The 19,872-nt window shown below is 49.4% G+C and overlaps 1 protein-coding gene and 1 long non-coding RNA gene across 15 annotated transcripts in view; one reads left to right on the top strand and one right to left on the bottom strand.

Moving 5' to 3' along the window:
* Positions 1-19,872, top strand: part of LOC105671804 (uncharacterized) — a 179,667-nt gene that overhangs the window by 55,732 nt on the left and 104,063 nt on the right. For all 6 annotated transcript variants that reach the window (XR_001100691.2, XR_010890698.1, XR_010890699.1 and 3 more), the window contains one exon: positions 3,729-3,984. This is a non-coding gene — a long non-coding RNA (uncharacterized lncRNA). The remainder of the gene's footprint in view (positions 1-3,728; positions 3,985-19,872) is intronic.
* The window catches only part of dac (dachshund), a 182,960-nt gene continuing 178,002 nt past the window's right edge, over positions 14,915-19,872 (bottom strand). For all 9 annotated transcript variants that reach the window (XM_067357063.1, XM_067357059.1, XM_067357060.1 and 6 more), the window contains 2 exons: positions 19,550-19,636; positions 14,915-17,776 (listed from right to left, as the gene is read on the bottom strand). In XM_067357063.1, the coding sequence (XP_067213164.1) occupies positions 17,724-17,776; positions 19,550-19,636 (140 nt within the window). In that variant the 3' untranslated portion in view covers positions 14,915-17,723. The remainder of the gene's footprint in view (positions 17,777-19,549; positions 19,637-19,872) is intronic.

Genomic DNA, 19,872 nt, shown 5'->3' with positions numbered 1-19,872 from the left:
TCCGTTCGTTCCGCGGCGCAGGCCAATTTTCTGTCCTTCTTCCGTTCCTCCGTACATCGTAATTCCAATGCGACTGCGGCTTATCTCGAGGACATCTTTAGGAGCCGCCACGATCCGCGAAGACGTTTATGTAAAGCGGAATAAGTGCGGCCCGACGCCCCCACGACGCCGCTCGTCCGATAATCATGGCGCGACTAAAGCGGATCTCTGCGTCAAAATCTCCTAAGGGGGGAAGGGCGGGGGGGGGGGTGAAGCTGAGCTGGCGATAAGAAGTCGTAAAAAATAATGACCGGAAAATTAATCGAACTCGACGTTGGCCCGTCGCATCGGTTTCTGCCGCCTCGTGAACTTTTGCCCGCCTACGTGGTAATTCGAATGTAAAATCTATCTGTCTGGGAGCGAATCCAATTTGATCTTTGTGATCATCAGACACGATCGAATGATATATGTAAAATGCGCGAAAGTTTGCTCGAGAATAATGAATTGTATTTTGTTTAATTTAATTCTTTTTATCGAATCTTACATTATTTAACTTTTTGATGATGATTTTGGATTGGAGAAATTTTTCACCATATTTATAGCGATTTATTCGACAAAAGGATCTCCATGCACGCACAGGATTTGTTTGAAATATCCTCTCTGTCTTTAGCCGATTATTCACACAACTTTGCGCAATGGCGGGGGAGCTTTTCTCGAGTTGGTGAGCATTAGACGGGTGGGTCGCGGCGAAGCATTATTTCTCTTTCCAGTCAAGCGAGGTGAGAGAGGAGGAGGAGGAGGGGGAGGTATTATTATTATTCGGACGAAGGGACAGACGGCGGCGACGGGGGATAACGTAAGAAAGGGTTGGGTTTACACAAGAGTTACCGACGATTCGACGAGCGGAGACGAGTGCTTACCGAATCACTTAAATGATTAAGGAAAAGGGTTGTTTAGACAGCGTCTCGGATCTCGGGCCATTTCATTCTTCGGGCGGCGCGGCTTCTCGTCCCTCGGCGCGTCACGTCGCGGCGCCTCCACCTACGCCGCCGCCGCTCGACGTCTTAGGGTAATCCGTTTTGTCAACGACTCCCGACCCTCGCTGCCTCATTACCTTCCTTTTTATTCGTTTCCGCGCGATCGTGCGACACGCTGTTCAGCTCCTCGTTCTTCGAGTCTTCACCGTTTAACGCGCCGGACGTCGCGCCCAATCTTCTCCGCGGCGCTGAAAAAAATCCAACCACTTTCAGGGCATTCTAATTTTTATCCGATTAACTCTTCCTGGGAAGTGCGTGTAGCGCGACGTAATAATGTCGGATAAACAAAACAAGTGCCAAGTATAGCATTGTTTCCTTGGGTCGCCTCGCTCGGGGAAACATATTGATCGGCGCTGTTGTTTCTCGCAGCCAGAGCGAACAATAATGTGAGAAAAATAAGAGGACGAAGAAGAAGAAGAAGAAGATGATGAGAGAAAGGAGGAGGGAGATGAAGATCCATCCGTCTCTCGACCCGGAGGCCTCCGAGCTCTCTCTCTCTCTCTCTCTCTCTCTCTCTCTCTCTCTCTCTCTCTCCTCTCTCTTACCTGTACCAATATACGTGCCTCGACAATGTCCGCATTCTGCGATATTTGCAGTGCTCGTAGAGCGTAGCTTCTCTCCGAGTAAACATCGTGAGAGATAAGGTGCACACCCAGGCGCAGCACCTTGATTTAACCAGCATCGCGGCGAGTCGGACGGCGAAGGGGGCACTCACGATTCTCCCGAGTGTGAGGGAATTTCAGTCTCGAAGGAAGAAGCTTCCCCTTGAGAGAAGTCTTCAACCTGCGAGCAGGCGATCTTTTTAATCGTTTTTTTTCCTCTGACAAACGCCGAGAAAAGATTATTCGACGCGAAAAAAACGCGCTTTTCCGCGCGCATTCTCGCGGTCACGATTTTAATTAAACGAGACGAAGACGAGAAACCGGAAAATCGCACGCGCGCGGAAGGGGAGAGGGCGAGGGTGGTGTACGCGTACGTATTATAGCTATCCGAGAGTCAGATCCCGGGGCCTGAGCGAACGACGGGCATTAAACCTATTAAGACGGCAGAGCCGCGGCGTCAAGAGATGACAGTGATAAACTCGGCCCTCTGACACGGAGGTCCCTCTCTCGGAAGAGTACCTCCGCGAGGAATTAGCGTTTCTCTCTCCCTCCCGCCCGGTGCCTCTCGCTCGCGCCAACGAGGCAGGCGTTCTCGGAGGCTTAACGCTTGAGAAAAAGCTAGGAGGATGCCCGGTCGGTCGTAGGCGACCTCGATGAGAACGTGGACGAGCCCGCAGAAACGGCAAAGCCGTGAGGCGAGCCAGAAGGGCAGCAAGGATGGCTGGCCTCGTATATCGTTACAGTTTATTATAATATAATTATGTATCCTCGGAAGAGAGGGATATACCACCGTCGATCGGCGGGGCGGATAGTCAGCTCCGCTCCCCGGCTCAAATGGCTGAGCAAATACGGAGTCACGAAGTCGTCCGGGATCATCTGATCGTGCGGGGACGGGTTCACCAATTCCTACCTCCTCTCGCGAAGTCACGCTCTACGCTCTCGCCACGGGGGTCGGCAGTCCACCCCGTTGCTCCTCTCTCCCGAGTGTTTCTGCGCACCTACGACCCACCGGAACCTCGTGACAATGCGCTTACAGCGCACCGTACGCTGTCGCCGATGCGATCTCACTCCAATTAACGATCGTACTTTTAGGAACCTGTCCCGACCCGGGGAACCTGCCAGGGGAAAAACGATCGTTCACTTTTCCTCGTTATATCGCGGCTTCTCCGGCGGAGCCACGGGCCACGCGGACGCGCACGACGTGCAACGGTTCGATGCACGATTCGCGCGCGGCGCGCGTTTTTAGACAACTTCCCGCGGGACCGGGACGATCCGCCGATCGAGGACTCGACGCCCCGAGACGTTTTAGCATGGCGATCGGGACATCGGGTTCGCATTCGGCCCCCTCTTAACTATTGGCTGCGCCGCGAAATTTATGCAGCCGTCAGAATATGGCTTCGCCACTACGAAATATATGGTATAATAATTCTCGATATCAGGTGCCTTTAATCACCTTAAATCCACAGCCCGGGCACACCCCGTGTTCACTTAACTTCAGGGTTATCTTAATCTTTCGACAGCTGCCCAGCGCCTACTCAATCGTTTCTGCTCTCCTTCACCCTCGACTCGGCTACGGCGCTCTGCTTCCTTTATCCTTCCACTCCTTTCTTGTCTCGCCTCATTCTTGCCCCGCGGCCCTGATACACAAACGCACTTGCGTACAGCGCGAATTTCGTGTCTGCGAACAGTAGAAGGTGTCGACGATCACGTTGAATATCCTCAATATATCAGCAGATCTTCGTTCTGCGAATATATAATTCGTATCGCGAAAGCCGTTGTCCGTTTATTAGGAATTTCGAAGGGAAAAATGTAGGCGTAATAAAGCTCACAAAAATTTATTGTTAAAATTGTTATGACCATCTAGAAAATAACTTTGGAAGAAATCCTAAAAGTATTAATTTGCTACTTCAACATTTTCCACTTACGTCTTTTACATTCATCGACAGTATTATTAATGATAATTTTGCCTTAAATCACACGTCAGCAATAAGAAGTCTCGTGCGTCAAGACGGTTATACGATGGAACGGCGATGCGTCTCGTATCTCGCCTGTAAACAAACGTATATTACGCCGGTACGTGCTGTCTAACAAAACTTTTACGTGTCCACAGGTTACGACCGGCTTCACCTCGTCTTCGGTGCCAACGAGAGAAGAGAAGGCGCTAACGATGCCAGTGGGAAAGATGCGAGATAACTACTCGGCAGGTAACTAGCTGCCAGCTGAATGTGCGGAGAGAGCTCGCTCGTCCGCCCGCTCGCTCGCCTATCCGCAGTTTGATTACTATGGCAGGAAATTGGGATTGTCGGATTCGCGTTGACTAGCTTCGCAACCATGCGAGAATTTCCGATGGACAGCGAGATCCAGCGGTGAGTTCTTCATTCTTTTTCCTCCGGCCACTTTGCATGTCACGCTCCGATGCGCACTCGCGATACCGAGGACGGATCGTAACGTCTGTATCATTCGTTCATTATTACACAGCTGGGAAACGCCTCGGAACAATTCTGAAAATTGTATCTCACGAACGGGCACGATTCACCACTCCACGTGTATCGCGTTCATCGAGACGTAATTGATCGACTTAATCGGTCCGGGCACGTCATCCTAACGTGCTTTCTCGCGAAATTGCAGTGCCGATATACTTTCGCGCACGTATCGAAATCGGTGGCCTCGACATCCGCAGGAAGACCATTGTTTCTCGCATTTAAATAGGCGTCGCCGTTCCGCGAACCGAGGAGGGTCGGTCGCGCCGAAAGAAGCGACCTAATTGTCGGCGATATCGTACACGTATTACGCTACCTAAGTATGCACTTTAGGTGCGTGGCGGCGGACGTCTCGAACGTGTGTGTACTAGTGTACCTTATTACGCGGTGGATCCTTTCAACGCGTACGGGTAGATGCAGAGGAAACGATAGTGATTCCGGCTTGTTAAACTCCTCCTTTAATTGCCCTTGGGTTTTCATCGTCCGTGCGTATACACGCCGAGATATCGTCTTAACTCGTCTCCCCGCGTACAACCGGCCGTACGCCGTCCAAGACGAACGTGTCGGCGCGGGGATTATTTAGCGGAAACGCGGATATGGCCTTTCCGCGTCCTTGAATTTCCTCGTCCCCTCTTCTTCCTTTCGCGCGGTGCTTTTCTTACGTCACCTACATTTTTTATCCTCGGCATTTCGGTAAGACGCGCATGTCGTCCGTGTTCGTCGTGTATTTTTATTCTTATTCGTCTGATTGCTGTTCGAGTGAAGAATTCGATCGAGCGAGGGTGCCGATTCTTTTCATGCCGCGCCTGGGTCGCGCGGCTCGTATACGGCAGTGCATTATTTTCCAATATTACATCAACGACGGGGAGCGAAGGACGCAGGACGAGAAGAGAGAGAGAGAGAGAGAGAGAGACTCCATCGGATCACGCACGGTTAAATTTCCGAGTCGGGGGAAACCGGGGGCGGAGGGCGACGGATACGGGAGAGAGAGAGAGAAAGGAGGGTCGGCGAGTAGCGGGGTTAAGCAGACCCGAGGGACACGTCGTCTCGGGCTTCGAAATTCCCTAATCGATCGTGCGCTCTCTCGACTCGAATCGAGATTGAAAGGTTCGCGTGCATTGCTCCAGAAATGAAGGAGCAATTTCAAGCGTTCGCTCGCTCGCTCGCTCGCTCGCTCGCCCGCTCGCCCGCAGCCACACGGATAATCTTTTAATTCGCTTCGGGAACGGCACGTTCCGTGGCCGCGAATTTTTCCACAGGCGGTCTAGAAAAGAATTATCTGCACGTCGTCGCGATCGATCTCACCGCGCGACCGAAATTGCCGTGCCTCGCTCGTTCGTTCCTCCCCCCCTCCTCCATACACCCCCTCGTCTCTCAGCTCTCCTCGTTGCGTTCTCCATTTTTAGTATGAAATAAAAAATTATTCCGCGCAAGCTGACAAGATCGATCTTTCGCTCGATCGTAAATCGTAGGCGTACCTCGGCGCGGGATTCTCTATTTTCGTTTTTGCCACCGGCAGCGCGAATAAAACTTGTCCCGCGCACGCCTCCGCGTCCGCACTAATAATACCGCGCGGAGAGATCGCCGTGTTAGTGAAATAATAGTCGGCAAGGTTGCGCGGGCTCGGCGTAGCGCGACGGAAAACAATAATCCGGCCCAAAAAACAATCGGAGTGGAAAAACGGCCGGCTGGAAAAACGCGTTTATATTTCACCGGTTGCGAGAGTGAATTCCCTTTGTGACTGTAGGATGACAATTTCACGGCATTTAGCCGCGACGCGACGCGGCGCGACGCGGCGGGGCGGGCCCCGCGGTGGATGGACGCGCGAGCGCGAAACAATGCTCGCGCCGTTCGTTTTTTCCTCTCCGTCTCTCGTGTCTCTTCATGCCACTCCATTCGAACCACTCCTCCCCCGCTTTTCTCTCTTTCTCCACCCGTATCCACCCCGTTCCGCGCTCTCTCCACGCCCGGTGGTCTCTTTCTCATCGTACGCCTCGTACCTCTTTCTGTTTTTAATCGGTAACAAAAGCGTTATTGCGGAAATTAAATGACACGTCGTATGGCAGCGCGCGCCGCGCGCGCGGAGGGCGAATTGTCGGCTTAAAAACGTTGGAGCGCGAAAAGCCCGCAGCGATAGCGCGGCCACGCGAATGGAATTTCAACGTTTCGCCGGTAAGTCACTTTTTGGCTTTGTACCCTGCTCGGTCTGCGAGCGTACCTACCACTTTTCGCTTTACGCCGCGATTCGCGTGGTCGTAGTGTTTCAGTAAAAGGCGCGTTCTCGCCGGACTCAATGTCGCTAATTACAAAAGAGAGCTCGGCGATAAAGTACAAATACAATATTGCATTAGCGCAGCAAATCAGTCGAATCGAGAGACAAATTAATCTCAAATTCATTAAGAATGTATATTAGAAAAGAAAAGCAATTACATTTTCGCTGTTGGACTTTTATTGTTATTATGTTTCATAAATATGTGGTGCGAGATCAATTTCGAAAGGGCTCTGCTCGTTCTCGACTTCTCACGCTATGACGGTGTGATACAAGTGGAACGCTTCAAGGTTTGAGCTTGCTTGTAATTTCGCGGATGGAAAGATTCGCGCGCGGCGCAGCGATCCGACGCGAAAATCGAGCCGCGCCGCTTTAATTGCGCATGCAAATCCGATCTGGCGGGCCAGTGGAGTCGACGTGTGGGCGCCGCGGTGGATCCGTCGACCCGGGGCCCAATTCTATTGTCTGATCTAGGATCTCCACTTAGGCGAAGTAATTGATAGATCCCTTTAGATGACGAAGGAGGGATCGAGGAATGACAGGTTACGGGCCCCGGGGATGCCGGGTTCGCACGACCCTACTTCGCTGCTGTGTTATTAGTTAATTCTTACAATTACTCGTCGTCCCTGTGGTTATTCCATTACCGTATAACTCTCTCGTAGATCACCTGGACTCTCTCCCCCCTCCCGTCGCGCTCGACCCGACGCACACACAAGGGAGGACCGCCGCAACCGGACGACATTCCCGATCGGCTTCGTGTTGTTGCTCGTTCGGTTCCTGGTGCGGGCCGATGCTTGATCGACTATCCGATGTATTTTACTCGCTTCCGCGTACGACAACAGGCTGGCATGCGTGGCATCCCCGTTTGATCGCGGAGAATTAAAATATCGGCTATTATTATTTTCCAAAATTTCAGTCCCCGATTTAACACATAAAGGTATCGATTGTTTGATAACATGTTTAACAACACGACTGATTTCATCTCTCTAATTTTAATTGAATTAATTATTTCATATTTACTCGTTTTACTCGTGTCAAAGTTTCAGTTAAGTCTTTAGATTCTACGAGAATTTTGTATAACAAATTGTAGGAATTAAGGATACAATAGATAAACGAAATGAATAATTAATACAAATATTAATTATTAGGAGAATAGATTAAGTTTAATAACGGAAAATAGCAAGCGATTATGTTATTTGCACGATCGGTAGACTTGTGTAGACGAAGAAACGACTCCCAACGCTAACAGCTTTGAATTCATAGCCATATATTTTTACGCTGAGCTGATCTGCAATGCCCGGACAATCAAAAGTGTCTATTGGTTTCCTCGCGTAAGCAGATCATCGTATTTTATCGAATCTTTTCGAGAATAACACGATACATAATAAGATCAACGTAATAATATTCTTACAAAATAATATCTCCTTCGCCGATTTTGCTAATTTTTTTAATTACACGATCGGATCGAAAGGCGAGTCATCTCGCGCGTTGCGATAGCGTTGCGGAGACCCAGCGTCGCACGGAACCGTGGAGGAGAAAAGTAGCGGCTTCGACGTGTAATCCGGCCGACGTCTCGTACGCGCGCGCACGCTAATAAATTGAATACTAACGAGCAGTGGTAACCTTGCGCACTCTTCGCCAAGTGAGAAAAAAGAGAGAGCCGGCGGCGTTAAATTCAGTTGGGAACAGAAAACTAATAGGCGCGCAAACACCGGCAGTCGTATGAAAATCGGGGACGCTTCGCAAAAGCGTATTATTATCTATGTGCCTCTACTTTGAATATCGCGCGATAAATGAAATTAATTTATGTAAAATAGAAAAAAAAGAGAGAAAGAGGAAAAAGGAAAATAATTGGTCGTCGAGGGGAAACGTAACTTCGCGCGCGGAGTAAATGTAGCGTGGCGATTTAATCTAGCCCACAAAGTCAGCGGCGGATCGTGAGACTCGTCCGACGTCTTAATTGTAGTGTAATGCTCGTTGTGCGTTAATGGTGTGAATGAACCGAGTATTTCAATTACGAGATAAAGCAACGATCTCTAAGCCGCATCTCCCATTCGCGGGGCTCTCGTGACCCACGTTAATCAGAACGACGATTAAAGCACCTCGCTTTACGAGTGAAAATCGCCCTAACGAGAGAACATCATCGTTCCGTGCGATCCCTGCATATTCTCCGATTCGACGAGTTTTTGGTCCACGCCGCAACGCCGGCGACCAACCAGACGCGAGAGAAGCGTCAGACTGAGAAAATAATTAGTAAACTAATGAAAAGCAGGCGTTAACATTTATTCGGCGCGACGTGCGCGGGTGCTTTCCGCGGTAATTAGATGCATTACCTTTTCACGCACGCGGGAGAGAACGGACATCGTGCTCGCGCGCGCGCGCAATATGATTGGCAGAAAATGGGCTGTGCGGGAATTAACGAGAGGTGAGAGGAACGCGGGCAAGTTCTTTCTTTCTACTTTTTTCCCCTTTTTTTGCGCAAGTTATGCGCGTGTAAGGGACGCTAAACGACTGTCGATCGTTTATTACGTGATGTATGATGACGGGAGCGAGGCGAGGAGCGATGTTGCACGTCGTCTCCGACGGCGACCGAATCACGATCGCGCCGCATACGCCGTTTTTTCCATCGGTGGCGCCCCGGAGACCTTGACAAGGCGGGCGCCTCTTCTTGCGCTTCTTCTTCTCCTCCGGCCGGGTCGTGTTTCGAGGCGAGGTACACGCAAGAATGCGGCGCGATCGGTAAGTGTGTGGCAAAGCGGCGGTACACCTCGGCTCGTAACGATCGCCGGATGTGGTCGGACGTTTAATCGGGGCAGACGGAAAAATCTCTTCCGTGAGAAACTTTACTTCCAGCGGCCAGTCCTCGTGTAGTCGACCTTCCGTTCTTATCTTATTTTTTTTTTCCGCGCGACGCTTGTACGACGCGACGCCCCGCGTTACATTGGCACTTGAAGCGTACGCGACGTAAGAGCTGCCGTCGTGTCGCTGCCGAGACACACGCGTGTTGTAAAATCGAACGATGCTCATCATCGATGCGCTCTGCATTTCTTCATGCGTTTATTCCTGCCTTTGATATTCCGCGCCGATAACTCGCGCGCGCTCTCGTTCAATTCTCGATTCGATATCGCACGCTTTGTTACGCCCAGGAAAGCCCTCGCGCACAGCAACGAGATCTTAACGGTCGGCCGGAACGAATCGCCAGAGTTCCGAATTTTCTGCCGTATAATTGGCCGTTTTTCGTGGTGAACCGAGCATTCCGGTAACCGCGGGCGACCTCCCCGGAAGGGCGAAGACGACGGGAAAGGGTGGCCCCGGAGAGGGAGAAAGACCGAAATCGGAGGGATCCTCGCGCGGAGGAGGAGAGGGATATGGATCGAGCCGAGGGCTCTTTTGAGTTTTGAATAAATTTGCATCGCCATCCCGCCCTCTCGCGCCGCATTCCAAGCGAGTTAGTTTAGCGGACGTTCTTCTAGCGTAAGACTCGTTTCGCCTCGTGTACGCGCATGTGTGCCGTTTCTGTACGCTCTCGCGTCCCAAAGCGCCGCGCCCTGCGCTCGAAGGAGCGCGACGAAGGAATTTATTCCGTCGTCACGCGACATTCATCGCTCGTCTGTACAAAAAATCGCGGATACGCGAAAACCTCACCATTGTAAGTATGTATCGAATGAATATTTTATTTGTCAAATATTTGATATTAAAGTTCTTCGTTAAATTTTGACTTGGCAAAGAAGCAAGGTGAGCGGCGATAGTGAGGAAAGTTTGGCAGGAGGCACATATCGAAAGCGGAGAAACTTGAGTCTCGAGTACGTTGTACGTTTCATTAGGTAAGCGAAACGACGTTCCTCGCTCCGGTGTCGGATGCATTGATTTTCGTTTACCCGCCTCTCTCGTCCCGGCGCCGTCTCGTGCTCTCGACGGGTCCCTTCTGCCCGTGAACACCCCCCCAGAGGAGGGGATGTTTCGTTATTTAAACAGATTAGCGATACGGCGGTCCCGGGAGAGCATCTTATGTGTTTCCGATGCGATCCTCGTTCCAGAAAATTAATCCTTCTTGGAGACTTGCCGTCCAAAATATTCCTCGCAGATATCACGGAGCCACAATTTTGTATTTTGTAAATAAAATTACAAGTACTACCACTCCATAAACAGAGCAAATTAGAAAGTAATTTTTCCGAAATTAGATTCGATTAAACTTTGTCAGAAAAGTGTGTTGTCGGTAAAATTTTTATTAGAGGCCAAAAACTTTATTATTTTTCATTGATTTAGTATTTATCATCTGTATATATATTGGATAATTTATAGACTTATAAAAGTATAGATTGCTGTTAGAGGGAGGAAGAGAGGAGAGGAGGAGGAAAGGATTTCTGCATTGAAATGCATCTATGTTTACATGAGAAAGAATTATTATCGGACCCCAAATTTTTCAATTATGCAACAAGTTCGAGATAATCGGAGCGGACGATCGCAAAATTGTCTGAAAAAATGAACGTGCCGATGAGATGCGGCGAATAATTATCTGACACTCAGGTACCGAATCGAGAAGCCGTCGAGAAGTAACCTCTCCCCGAGTTTTTCGACGGTTTCGTCAAGGTCTCCGCGGTTTCCTGCACACGAAGTTTCGGCGAAACTCCGTTGGTGTAAGAGGATCGTTCCAGAATCGGCTCTCGGAACCAATTCTCTAATACAAATTCATGAACGTCCTAGCGTTTACCCTCCATTAGAGGGAAGCGCAATCAAAACGGACTCCTCGATGGACGACGGCGGGATCCGGCCAGCTGTAAATCAAACTACGAAATTCCTCGTGTCTGCTCGCGCGCCGTGTTTGGGAAGTGTTGAGCATGCCGTGCCATGTTCGCCCTCTCTTCCCCTCTCTCTTTTTCTCTCTCGCTCGCTCTCTCAATGCGCAAGGGTGTAATTATGCGTCCGTGGGTCCGGGCCAATCGCGGCGGGGCCCCTCGAAGACGCTCTCAGCTTGTCCGTTCGTTTGATCCCGTTCGTTCTCGCGCGTCCAAGACATCTTCGTCCTCGACGACGAGAGTATGCTTCTCTACGATCGGATCGTGGCCAAAATTGCGAAAAGGAAAAGATTTTTTTTTTTTTTGTTTATTCGAATCGGTAAACGATCCGCGACATTGCATTCGCTTGAAAGACGTTCTTTTAATCCGTCCAATTTTTATCCGGATCGCGGATGTGTGCGTTCTGCGACGCGAACGCGAAGCGGCGAGACACAGCGCTGCGAAGCATCGAATTACCGAAGGATTTATCTCCGGTCGCAAACTTCGGTGCCGCCCGGAGTCACGTTGTCCACTCGTAGTTCAGCACCCAGGTTCATCGTGCGTCGTGACGCGCGGATCCCGGGTACACGGGACGATCCATCTCGTCCGTCCCGACACTCTGATTACTGGTTTCATGCTCGTGCGAGAGAATCGAACCCCTGGCTGCCGCCGTCTCATCGCGCGCCCCGTTACGCGCGCTCGCTCTCCCGTTCCGTTTTTGCATTTAGTCTCTTCGCGGAAGCGTAAATTAACTCCTTTGAGATTTTTTTGCTTGCCTCCCACTTAGATACGGCACTTAAGGCTATCGGGCGAAAAGGAGAGAAAAAGAGTGAGAAAGAGAGAGAAAGAGATCGGGCTCCTTGTGCGCCGCAGCGTTGCTCGCCGGGGTAACAACGCTGGCTATTCTGCCGCCTTTCACAGCTTGACGTTACAAAGTGTGTGTTTTACCGTCGTGTGCGTTGCCCGCCATTGTGTACCTCGCGTATCCCCGATCTGCCTGTCAAATGTATTATTCTTGAAAATTCTCATTCCTGCGACGCGGATATGTGAGATGCTTTTCGCGCCTGGGACAATCTGCTTGAAAATATCCTCGAAAAAGTCCACAGAAAATCCTATGATTATCACGAGAATATTCTGACGATTATTCCGTGATATTAAAGTTGATATAAAATTTCAGACTTAATTTTTTATGTTATGAAAGAAACGACTTTATTTTTCGCCATATTTCGATATCGACGAATAACTTCAGAAAGTGCCAAAAACGATCGGGTTTCGGCGCACTCGCTTCCCTGCCGCGAATTTATGCTTCGTTTTTGCCTTGACGTCCCCATTGGTTTGTGAGGTACAAGCGTCTCTTCGGGACGAGCGCGTCGAGGTTCGGTAAGAGCGTTTAGCATAATTCGAGGACGTTGCGAGGGGTTCCAGCGCCGCTCGCCCGTTCGCTTACTCGTTCGCTGCCGACAAAAATGCCTTGTTTTGCTCCGCTTAACTCTCCTCGTTAGCCACGGTGACATCTTGACGAAAGGGCAGGCCGGAAAATAAGAACCGTAAAAACGGAGCCGCGAAGAGTCCCGCGGGAATCCGTATTTTTCGTGCGGGCGTCACGGTGAGATATTAATTAAAATAAATAACATCGCGGAATTTTTGAAAAATACAGTCGTAGCGTTGGAAGAGAATTCAAAGCGCTTGCTTCCTTTGCGCAATCAATATCCGTCTTTCGAACTTTCACCGGAAAAAAAGAATCGCTTAATAGGCGATTGAGTAACAGTAGCTTAATGATACTTCTGTATCGTAGCGCGCGTACATTTTGCAGTACGTTTAATTATAGGACATATACGCGCTCGCGCAATTCGCAGACGAAGCGTTGCTTCGTTTCTCCATCATTACGAGCGGCTGTATGCGGCAAAAATTACAAGCGGAGTTTGACACTAAAATACTATATTTACCAAGAGATCTTTAAATTACTGTCAATTTTCTTCATTTATTCTTTAGTATTTTTGGTTGAAATACTGTCTAATGTTACCGAGAGACAAAACTTATCACCGTTGCCATTCATTGCCGAAGTAATCGGTTGTGTACGCGAACTAACGCGAGTCGTAAAAAGAACGTTGTTCGTTGCAGCTTTAATTAGGAGAAACTCCGCCGTTTCTGCCGGATAAATTAAGCTAATTGCTCGCGACGGAAAAGTAGACGTAGCGCATTTCTCGTGGAGGAGGGGCTCGAGTTGTTCCGCAGATAAAGACGCTAGAATGCGAAAGAACGCAGGGGGTGAAAGAAGGACATGACCCTCGAAGACTCGTGAAAAAAAAAGTTCGAGAGCACGAAATTAGTCGTACTCGCGGCAAAGGAGAGCATTAGACGCGCCCTGGGGGGCTCGCCCCCGCTCTCGCGCGCAGTCCCGTTTTATTCGATAATTATGCAAATGCCGGAATGATTGTCGGGCAATATGTCCTCGGAATAAAAGTACCGGGCCGGAGCAATTCGGTTATCTTTATGATTTCGGGTCGTCGAAGGGCGGCGTAGGAGGGACGAGCGCGGAGAGGGCTCGTCAATCCTCGGCGACAAGAGTCAAGCCCTTCATTTGCATTGAAACGCGGCCCTCCGGCCCTGCCTTCTTACGCGCAAATGCGACGACGCACTGTGATCAATGTCATTGTTTATAGCAGCGGAAGAATACAGGTTAAAGTTGATGTTTTCTCAGTTGTCATATATTGTGCGTTGATAGAAATATTACATTGCGATAAAAAAGAGGAAAATGTGAATATCATTAAATTAATACATATTAAAGGGCATAAATATCATTCATTCAAAATACAAAGATAAGAAAAAGAAGGAAATACAAGAATAAAGATTTCTACGTTATATTTTTTTCATCTCGCTACTTTCTCGGGTAGAGAATAGTGTGAAACTAGCGCGCGAGCAAATCATACGCGGGATTCATTCACATTCGAATTAATTGATCTATCAGAATATTAATCACTGTCTCTAATTGGATATGCCGTTCTTCTAAAGTTCTCTTAGTTCCGGGACAATTCACCTCGATTCCATTGGCGCTGTACCAGCTCAATGACGGCAATGAAAATGTCTAATTAACGCACGGGAATGGGCAATTAAGACATTGACGCAGCGGTTTCGTCGTATGACTGATTTAATTAAGAAGCCTCTAGGTCTGGCTGCCTCGGCGGAGCGAGCTTACAGCCGAGCATTACCGTTTTAAATTTACTATTAAAATATATTCCTCGTGCCGGAAGGGTGGAGCTTGCCTCGGCCAATGGGCTGTCGTCGCGTGCCTCGGGTCGTTACGAAACCTGCAAATTGATAAGAATGCATCGTCGTACCCTTCGGCCGTTCATTAGTCCTCTCGCCCCTTCAGCGAAGATGTCGGACGCGGAGTACATTTTTATTCACACCTATAGCGATCGTCTTATCGCGCCACTCTTGCTGTCGCTCATTTTAAAAGCCTCGCAATTTGTTCATCTTCCAGGTAAGATCCGATGTGTGTACGAAGCAAAAAAAAAACATGTATGCTTTATACGCTTCGACGAGCTGAAAAACGGAATAGCTTTGATCCATTAAGCATGAAAATCTTTTTCCAAGATATGAAAAAATTCAGGAGAGGAACTTTGTATTTTTAAAGAAATCTTTTATGTAAGCTGCGCAACACGTAAGAAAATAGCGCTCTAAAATAAAAACTGCAAGGTGGAAGGATCTTCGCGTCTCTCGCGACGCCGGGGAAGGGATATCGTGCCGTGATCGAATGAAGGAAGTCCAATTTACAATAACAACTATTTATTTATAGGTAATAATGCTGAATTACAATGAATACACTTCTTGCCTCGATACTAGATTGTATAAGTCCGGTCGCGAAAATCGGCGTCGCTAGTCGCCGTCGCCGTGACTCGCAGTGGCGACGACAGAGTTCATCTCCCATTCCCAACCCCCGCCCCATAAACGTTTCTTCCCCTTTCTCACGCATACCAGTCCGTGTTATCGTTATCTTCATTCTCGATTCGGCATCGCTTTCCTCGACCGAGAACCACCGTTCTGTACGTTCAGCGACTGCTTCGACGTCCATTTTGCTGCATCGGAAACCAAACGATTTCGAGATATTCCCGCGCTGCTCTCCTCAGTTCTTATCTACAATTTGTGCGTGATCGTGCCGTTGGTCGTTGACGCTGTTTCGTTTCACGCCCGAAACAACCGGTCTGATTGCTCGCTCCGTCCGCGAAATTTAATTTGTACTATTTGACGTCGGCAAAGTTCTTGTCGTCGGCTCTTCTCGCTGCCGATTGTGAGAGTCTCGCTGGTGGTTCTCGGATCGCGAAAAACGTCACCTCGAACATATGTATCTGTCAACTCTCTCGGCTCCCTCTCTTTCTCTCTCTTTCTCTCTCTCTCTCTCTCTCTCTCCCCCCCCTCCCCCTCCCGTCAATTGGTAGCGGCGATGGCAAATACGGATCAGCTATCGGTGGTTAAATTTTCGTTTCTCTACGTTTAGCATCGTCTTAACGGGCTTTAGCTGGTACGATACTAGACACTATGATTATGTGAACTTTACAACACAAGAACCTTACGGCAAAAGACTTTGTACATGGATCTTAAATACGGGGACCGCCCTCGGGGAAATATCCTCAGCGCCTTTTCTCGCTCTGCGTCGGAGTCTCGCGCTCGCCGCACAGGATGTCCGCCGAAATGTCTGCCTTCCTGTCCCGCAGTCTCTTTCTTTCTCACTATCTTCGCACGTGTCGTGCTAAGAGATATTTCGCCGGATTCACGGGCAGTCAAACGCAAACGCGGGACACACGCAATATGGATTAGACTTACTTGTTTCGATAGTAACTAAGTTATTTATATAAATAAGGTGTTACGATTTTAAGACGCTAGGAGAGAATCTTCCATCGATTCCGTTTTCATCACACCATACACACACACACACACGCACACACACACACACACACACACATACACACATATTCTTTCTCTCTCTCTGTCTCTCTATCTTTCTCTCTATCTTTTTTTCCCATTCTCTCTCCTCTCTCTCTTTCTCTCTCTCTCTCTCTCTCTTTCTCTCACTCACTCACTCACTCACTCTCTCATTCACTCTCTCACTTACACAGTCTTCCTATAGTTGACGCTCGCTCTTTTTTATTCTCGTTCACTCGCTCATTTTCTCGTGGCGTCACTCTTTTTCTCTTCTCTCCTTTTTCTCTCATTTTCTATAATACAGCGCTCGAGTCGCGGCTCTAATCATGCCGAATCCGGAAAGGGATGCTCGTTATCTCTCACGTTTTTATCGGCATTTTATAAAAAGGCAGCGCATTCTCGGCGCCGCAATGCACTCCGCGTCCTCGACGAGAGAACAGCGTTCTCTCGAAAGTCGTCGCGATCGTCGCGTCGATCCGCGCGCGCGATACCGCACACGATCGATGTCGCCGAAGACGGGCCGATGTCGCAACGAGGGCCCGCGACTCGACATTCGTTTCGCATTGGCGATCGGATCGGGCCTCCCGTCGCCGCGGCGACGTATGCAATAATATTAATAATGATAATAATACTCGAAATCGGCGCGCCTCGCGATACGCGCGACGACGGTGCGGCGCGGCCCGATCGCCCGGAATCTCTTAAAAACGATTAGCTAATTAATTCGCTCGATAATTAGGAGATAGGTACCTCTAGGAACGCATGCACGCGCGCACGCACTCTCCAGCAGTCTTTAGAAATATGCCTCTCTTCTCTCCCTCTCGTCCATCCCTTTCTCTCTTTCTCTCTCTCCCATTTTCTCTCTTTCTCGCTCTCTTCGCTCTCGCGATTTCTTCCGCCCCTGTTATCTGCGATCGTCTCGGTACCGCGAGACGATCGCGCTGATTTTCGAGTCATCAACCACGAATATAATCGATGGTACGTACATTATAAAGAATCCCCTTTTGTTCCGTCGTCGTCGAACGAACGACGCGACTTCACGATTGCCGCGCGCCGTGAATCGGGGGTAATCGCGGATGCGCGGCGAACGTCGCGTCGTTGATATGTGTGCGATCGGTCCGCGTCCTAATCGCGATATCCACCGGACCGATCTCGATTTCCGAGAGCCTCGCCTGTACTCGAGTTCTCCAGCCGACCGTCGGGGAACGCCACTAACCGCCAGCTCTGTACAAGCGCGCGCGCGCTTTATTGTTCGTCGAAATTGCGTGAATCGCCTCGTCGATCACGCTCGCGTGATTCTGTCCGGAACTTACGCATCTTACGAATAAGATACTCGGCGAAGCCTCTCGACGCTCTCGGCATTCGCGCGTTCGCACTGCACGCCGTCTTGTAAATCTCACACACGCGCGAATCATCACTCGGAGTTACGAGCCGTCGTCTTCACTGACGAATCCGCGCGTCTCTCCTCGCGCGGTTGACCCCATCACGCATGTTTCTTGCGAAGATTTTCGTTTCTCGTTGTGTGTAGGTCCGCTCTCTCTCCCCGTCTCCCCCTCTCGTAGTGTCAAATTGCGCTTCCCTCCTCGCCCGATCGATCACTCGCTTCGGCTGCTCGCTGCACGCTCTGCCTGCTGCCCTCGCTTGCCCTCGTCTAGCCTCTTCTAGGTCGCGCTCGTGAACAGAACGGAGTTCTTGTAGTAACCCGTTCGCGATTCTGGAACAGAAGCGATGCACAGGTGCACTCTGGAGTCCGTGCTTACAATATCTTCGATTAGCATGACCGTCGCGCCGCCAATTTTGCTTATCGAATACGAATAATGGACTTATTGTTTTAATGGCATGAAATGAAAATAAAATTTAGCGCTGGACTTGGTCGCGGCGCCGTTATGACTGTTAGGCGTGTCGCAATTCTTAATGAGAATGCGGGAGAGAGGAGCGGATGTGTCACGGATGAAAATGCGCGCGGCAGATGAATGGTCGTGGGCGTAATTCCGCCACGGAGAGCCGAGGATTCGGCGGGGTTGGTGGTTGCGGCGCGATTCGTAAAGGTGGACCAGCTGGGTCATTCAATGATCGTTCGTTCGGCAGAAGGCGCCGCTCACTAATTATCGCTGGCTCTCGAGACGTAGATGAACGCGCGAGGGACGCGCGAGGTGGATAAAGAGATGGACGAACGAAGTTGAGAAAAAGGGTGAGGGAAGGAGCGAGGGAATCGGAGGGAACCCTATCGTGTACGCACACGTTCGTAAATACGAGACCGGCCGAGTCATCGGCCTCAGCGCGGCCTTTGTGATCGAGCCGCCACTCTACTTTTTATCGAACTGTCGCTTATGATTGAAAATCACTATACGTTAATAGTCCGCGTGATTCGGTTTACTCGTCTCCCCGCGCCCACTATCGTACGGATTGCCTCCATCTACCCGCCCCGGCTCTTCCACCGTCATTTTGTTTCATTCAACATGCATGTTTTAATAAGAATTTATTTTTCTCTTACTAACCCGTCGTGCATTCGATGAGGGAAAAAAAGCCTTCGAGCGGCGGCGAAATTATTGTATATATGATATTTAATTGCTAAATTTTCTCAAACAAAAGAAATCATATTTTTGCAGAAATGCTACTTTATTATTATTTTTTTTTTTTTTTTTTTTTGCGATAAACTGGTTCAGGCCACTTTAAGTCTGTAATTCGCAGAGAATTCGAGATGCAATTTAATTTATTATTTTATGTCTTGTTTTATGCGGCGATATATTTAAGGAATCGAAATGTATAAAATGTACAATAAATCAATATGTGAATATTGATTTTCCACACGTTTTCTACTGTATAAAGTTATAAACAGCTTCCTCTCGAATTCCGTCGCGAATTATAGATAGTCTAAAGTGGGCTTTAATAACATTATCGGCGGTAAAAAGCTCTCGGCCAAGATGTGGGAGTTGATTTTGCAAGGACGTTGCCAATTAAGAGCGGACTTGTTAATTCCTTTCGAAAGCCCCTGAGCGGGTGGGCGGGCGGGCGAAAAACGATTATTTACGTGCAACGTCACGCCGGCCGGGGCCTTGGAGCATCGAAATCGCGCTACGGATATAGTTTTTGCGCAAGTTGGAAACTTCCTTCGGACAAGTTTCCACGGGGAAGAGCGAGGCCAAGTTTCGAATATGCCGGGGCTATGCCGCTGACGCCTTTGCAAGAACCGCCGTCTCTCGCCCACCCTTCGCCGAGACGCGACCGCCCCTGAAGAGTTTCTAATTAAAGATCCGAACTTTATTCCGTATAGCAAGAAATCGTTCTACGCGCACTGCACGAAAACTGCAGCTCTCCGAATGCGAGGAACTTGAGAAAGAAATGCTCCGAGGCGATCGCTATATCGCCGATGGAAGCTGCCGATGCGACCGGCAGAAGAAAGTTGAAAAAGATCTTATAAACTCGTTATGCGTTTACGATGAACGCACGCGTGACGATACGTATTTCGTGTTTTTCTCCAACGCACCTTGAAGAGGAGACTTGACTTGGTCCCTCTCGGCCGCTTGGTGTTGCCGCGATTTTCTTTCCAGCTCGAGTTCCTGCACGAGCGATTCTGCGACAGAAAAAAAAAGTACACATAAAATTGACAAACTGAACATTAGAGCAACATAATACGCGCGACATTTGTGAGACAGCCTGCATAATGCAGTATTATTCTACTATGTAATCTACGCGCATATAATGCGGTCTCACTAGCATTCTCCCGGCTTAAGATTAATATCGGCGTTTGGATAACGCGCTCCGCTGCCCCGGCCGCGTTGAAGGAATCGCCCCGAGGAGAGAAGTCCG

This window comes from Linepithema humile, chromosome 6 (genome assembly GCF_040581485.1).
Source record: "Linepithema humile isolate Giens D197 chromosome 6, Lhum_UNIL_v1.0, whole genome shotgun sequence".
NCBI lineage: Eukaryota > Metazoa > Arthropoda > Insecta > Hymenoptera > Formicidae > Linepithema > Linepithema humile.
The sequence above is the reverse complement of the archived record's forward strand: the minus strand, read 5'-3'. Positions and strand labels throughout refer to the sequence as shown.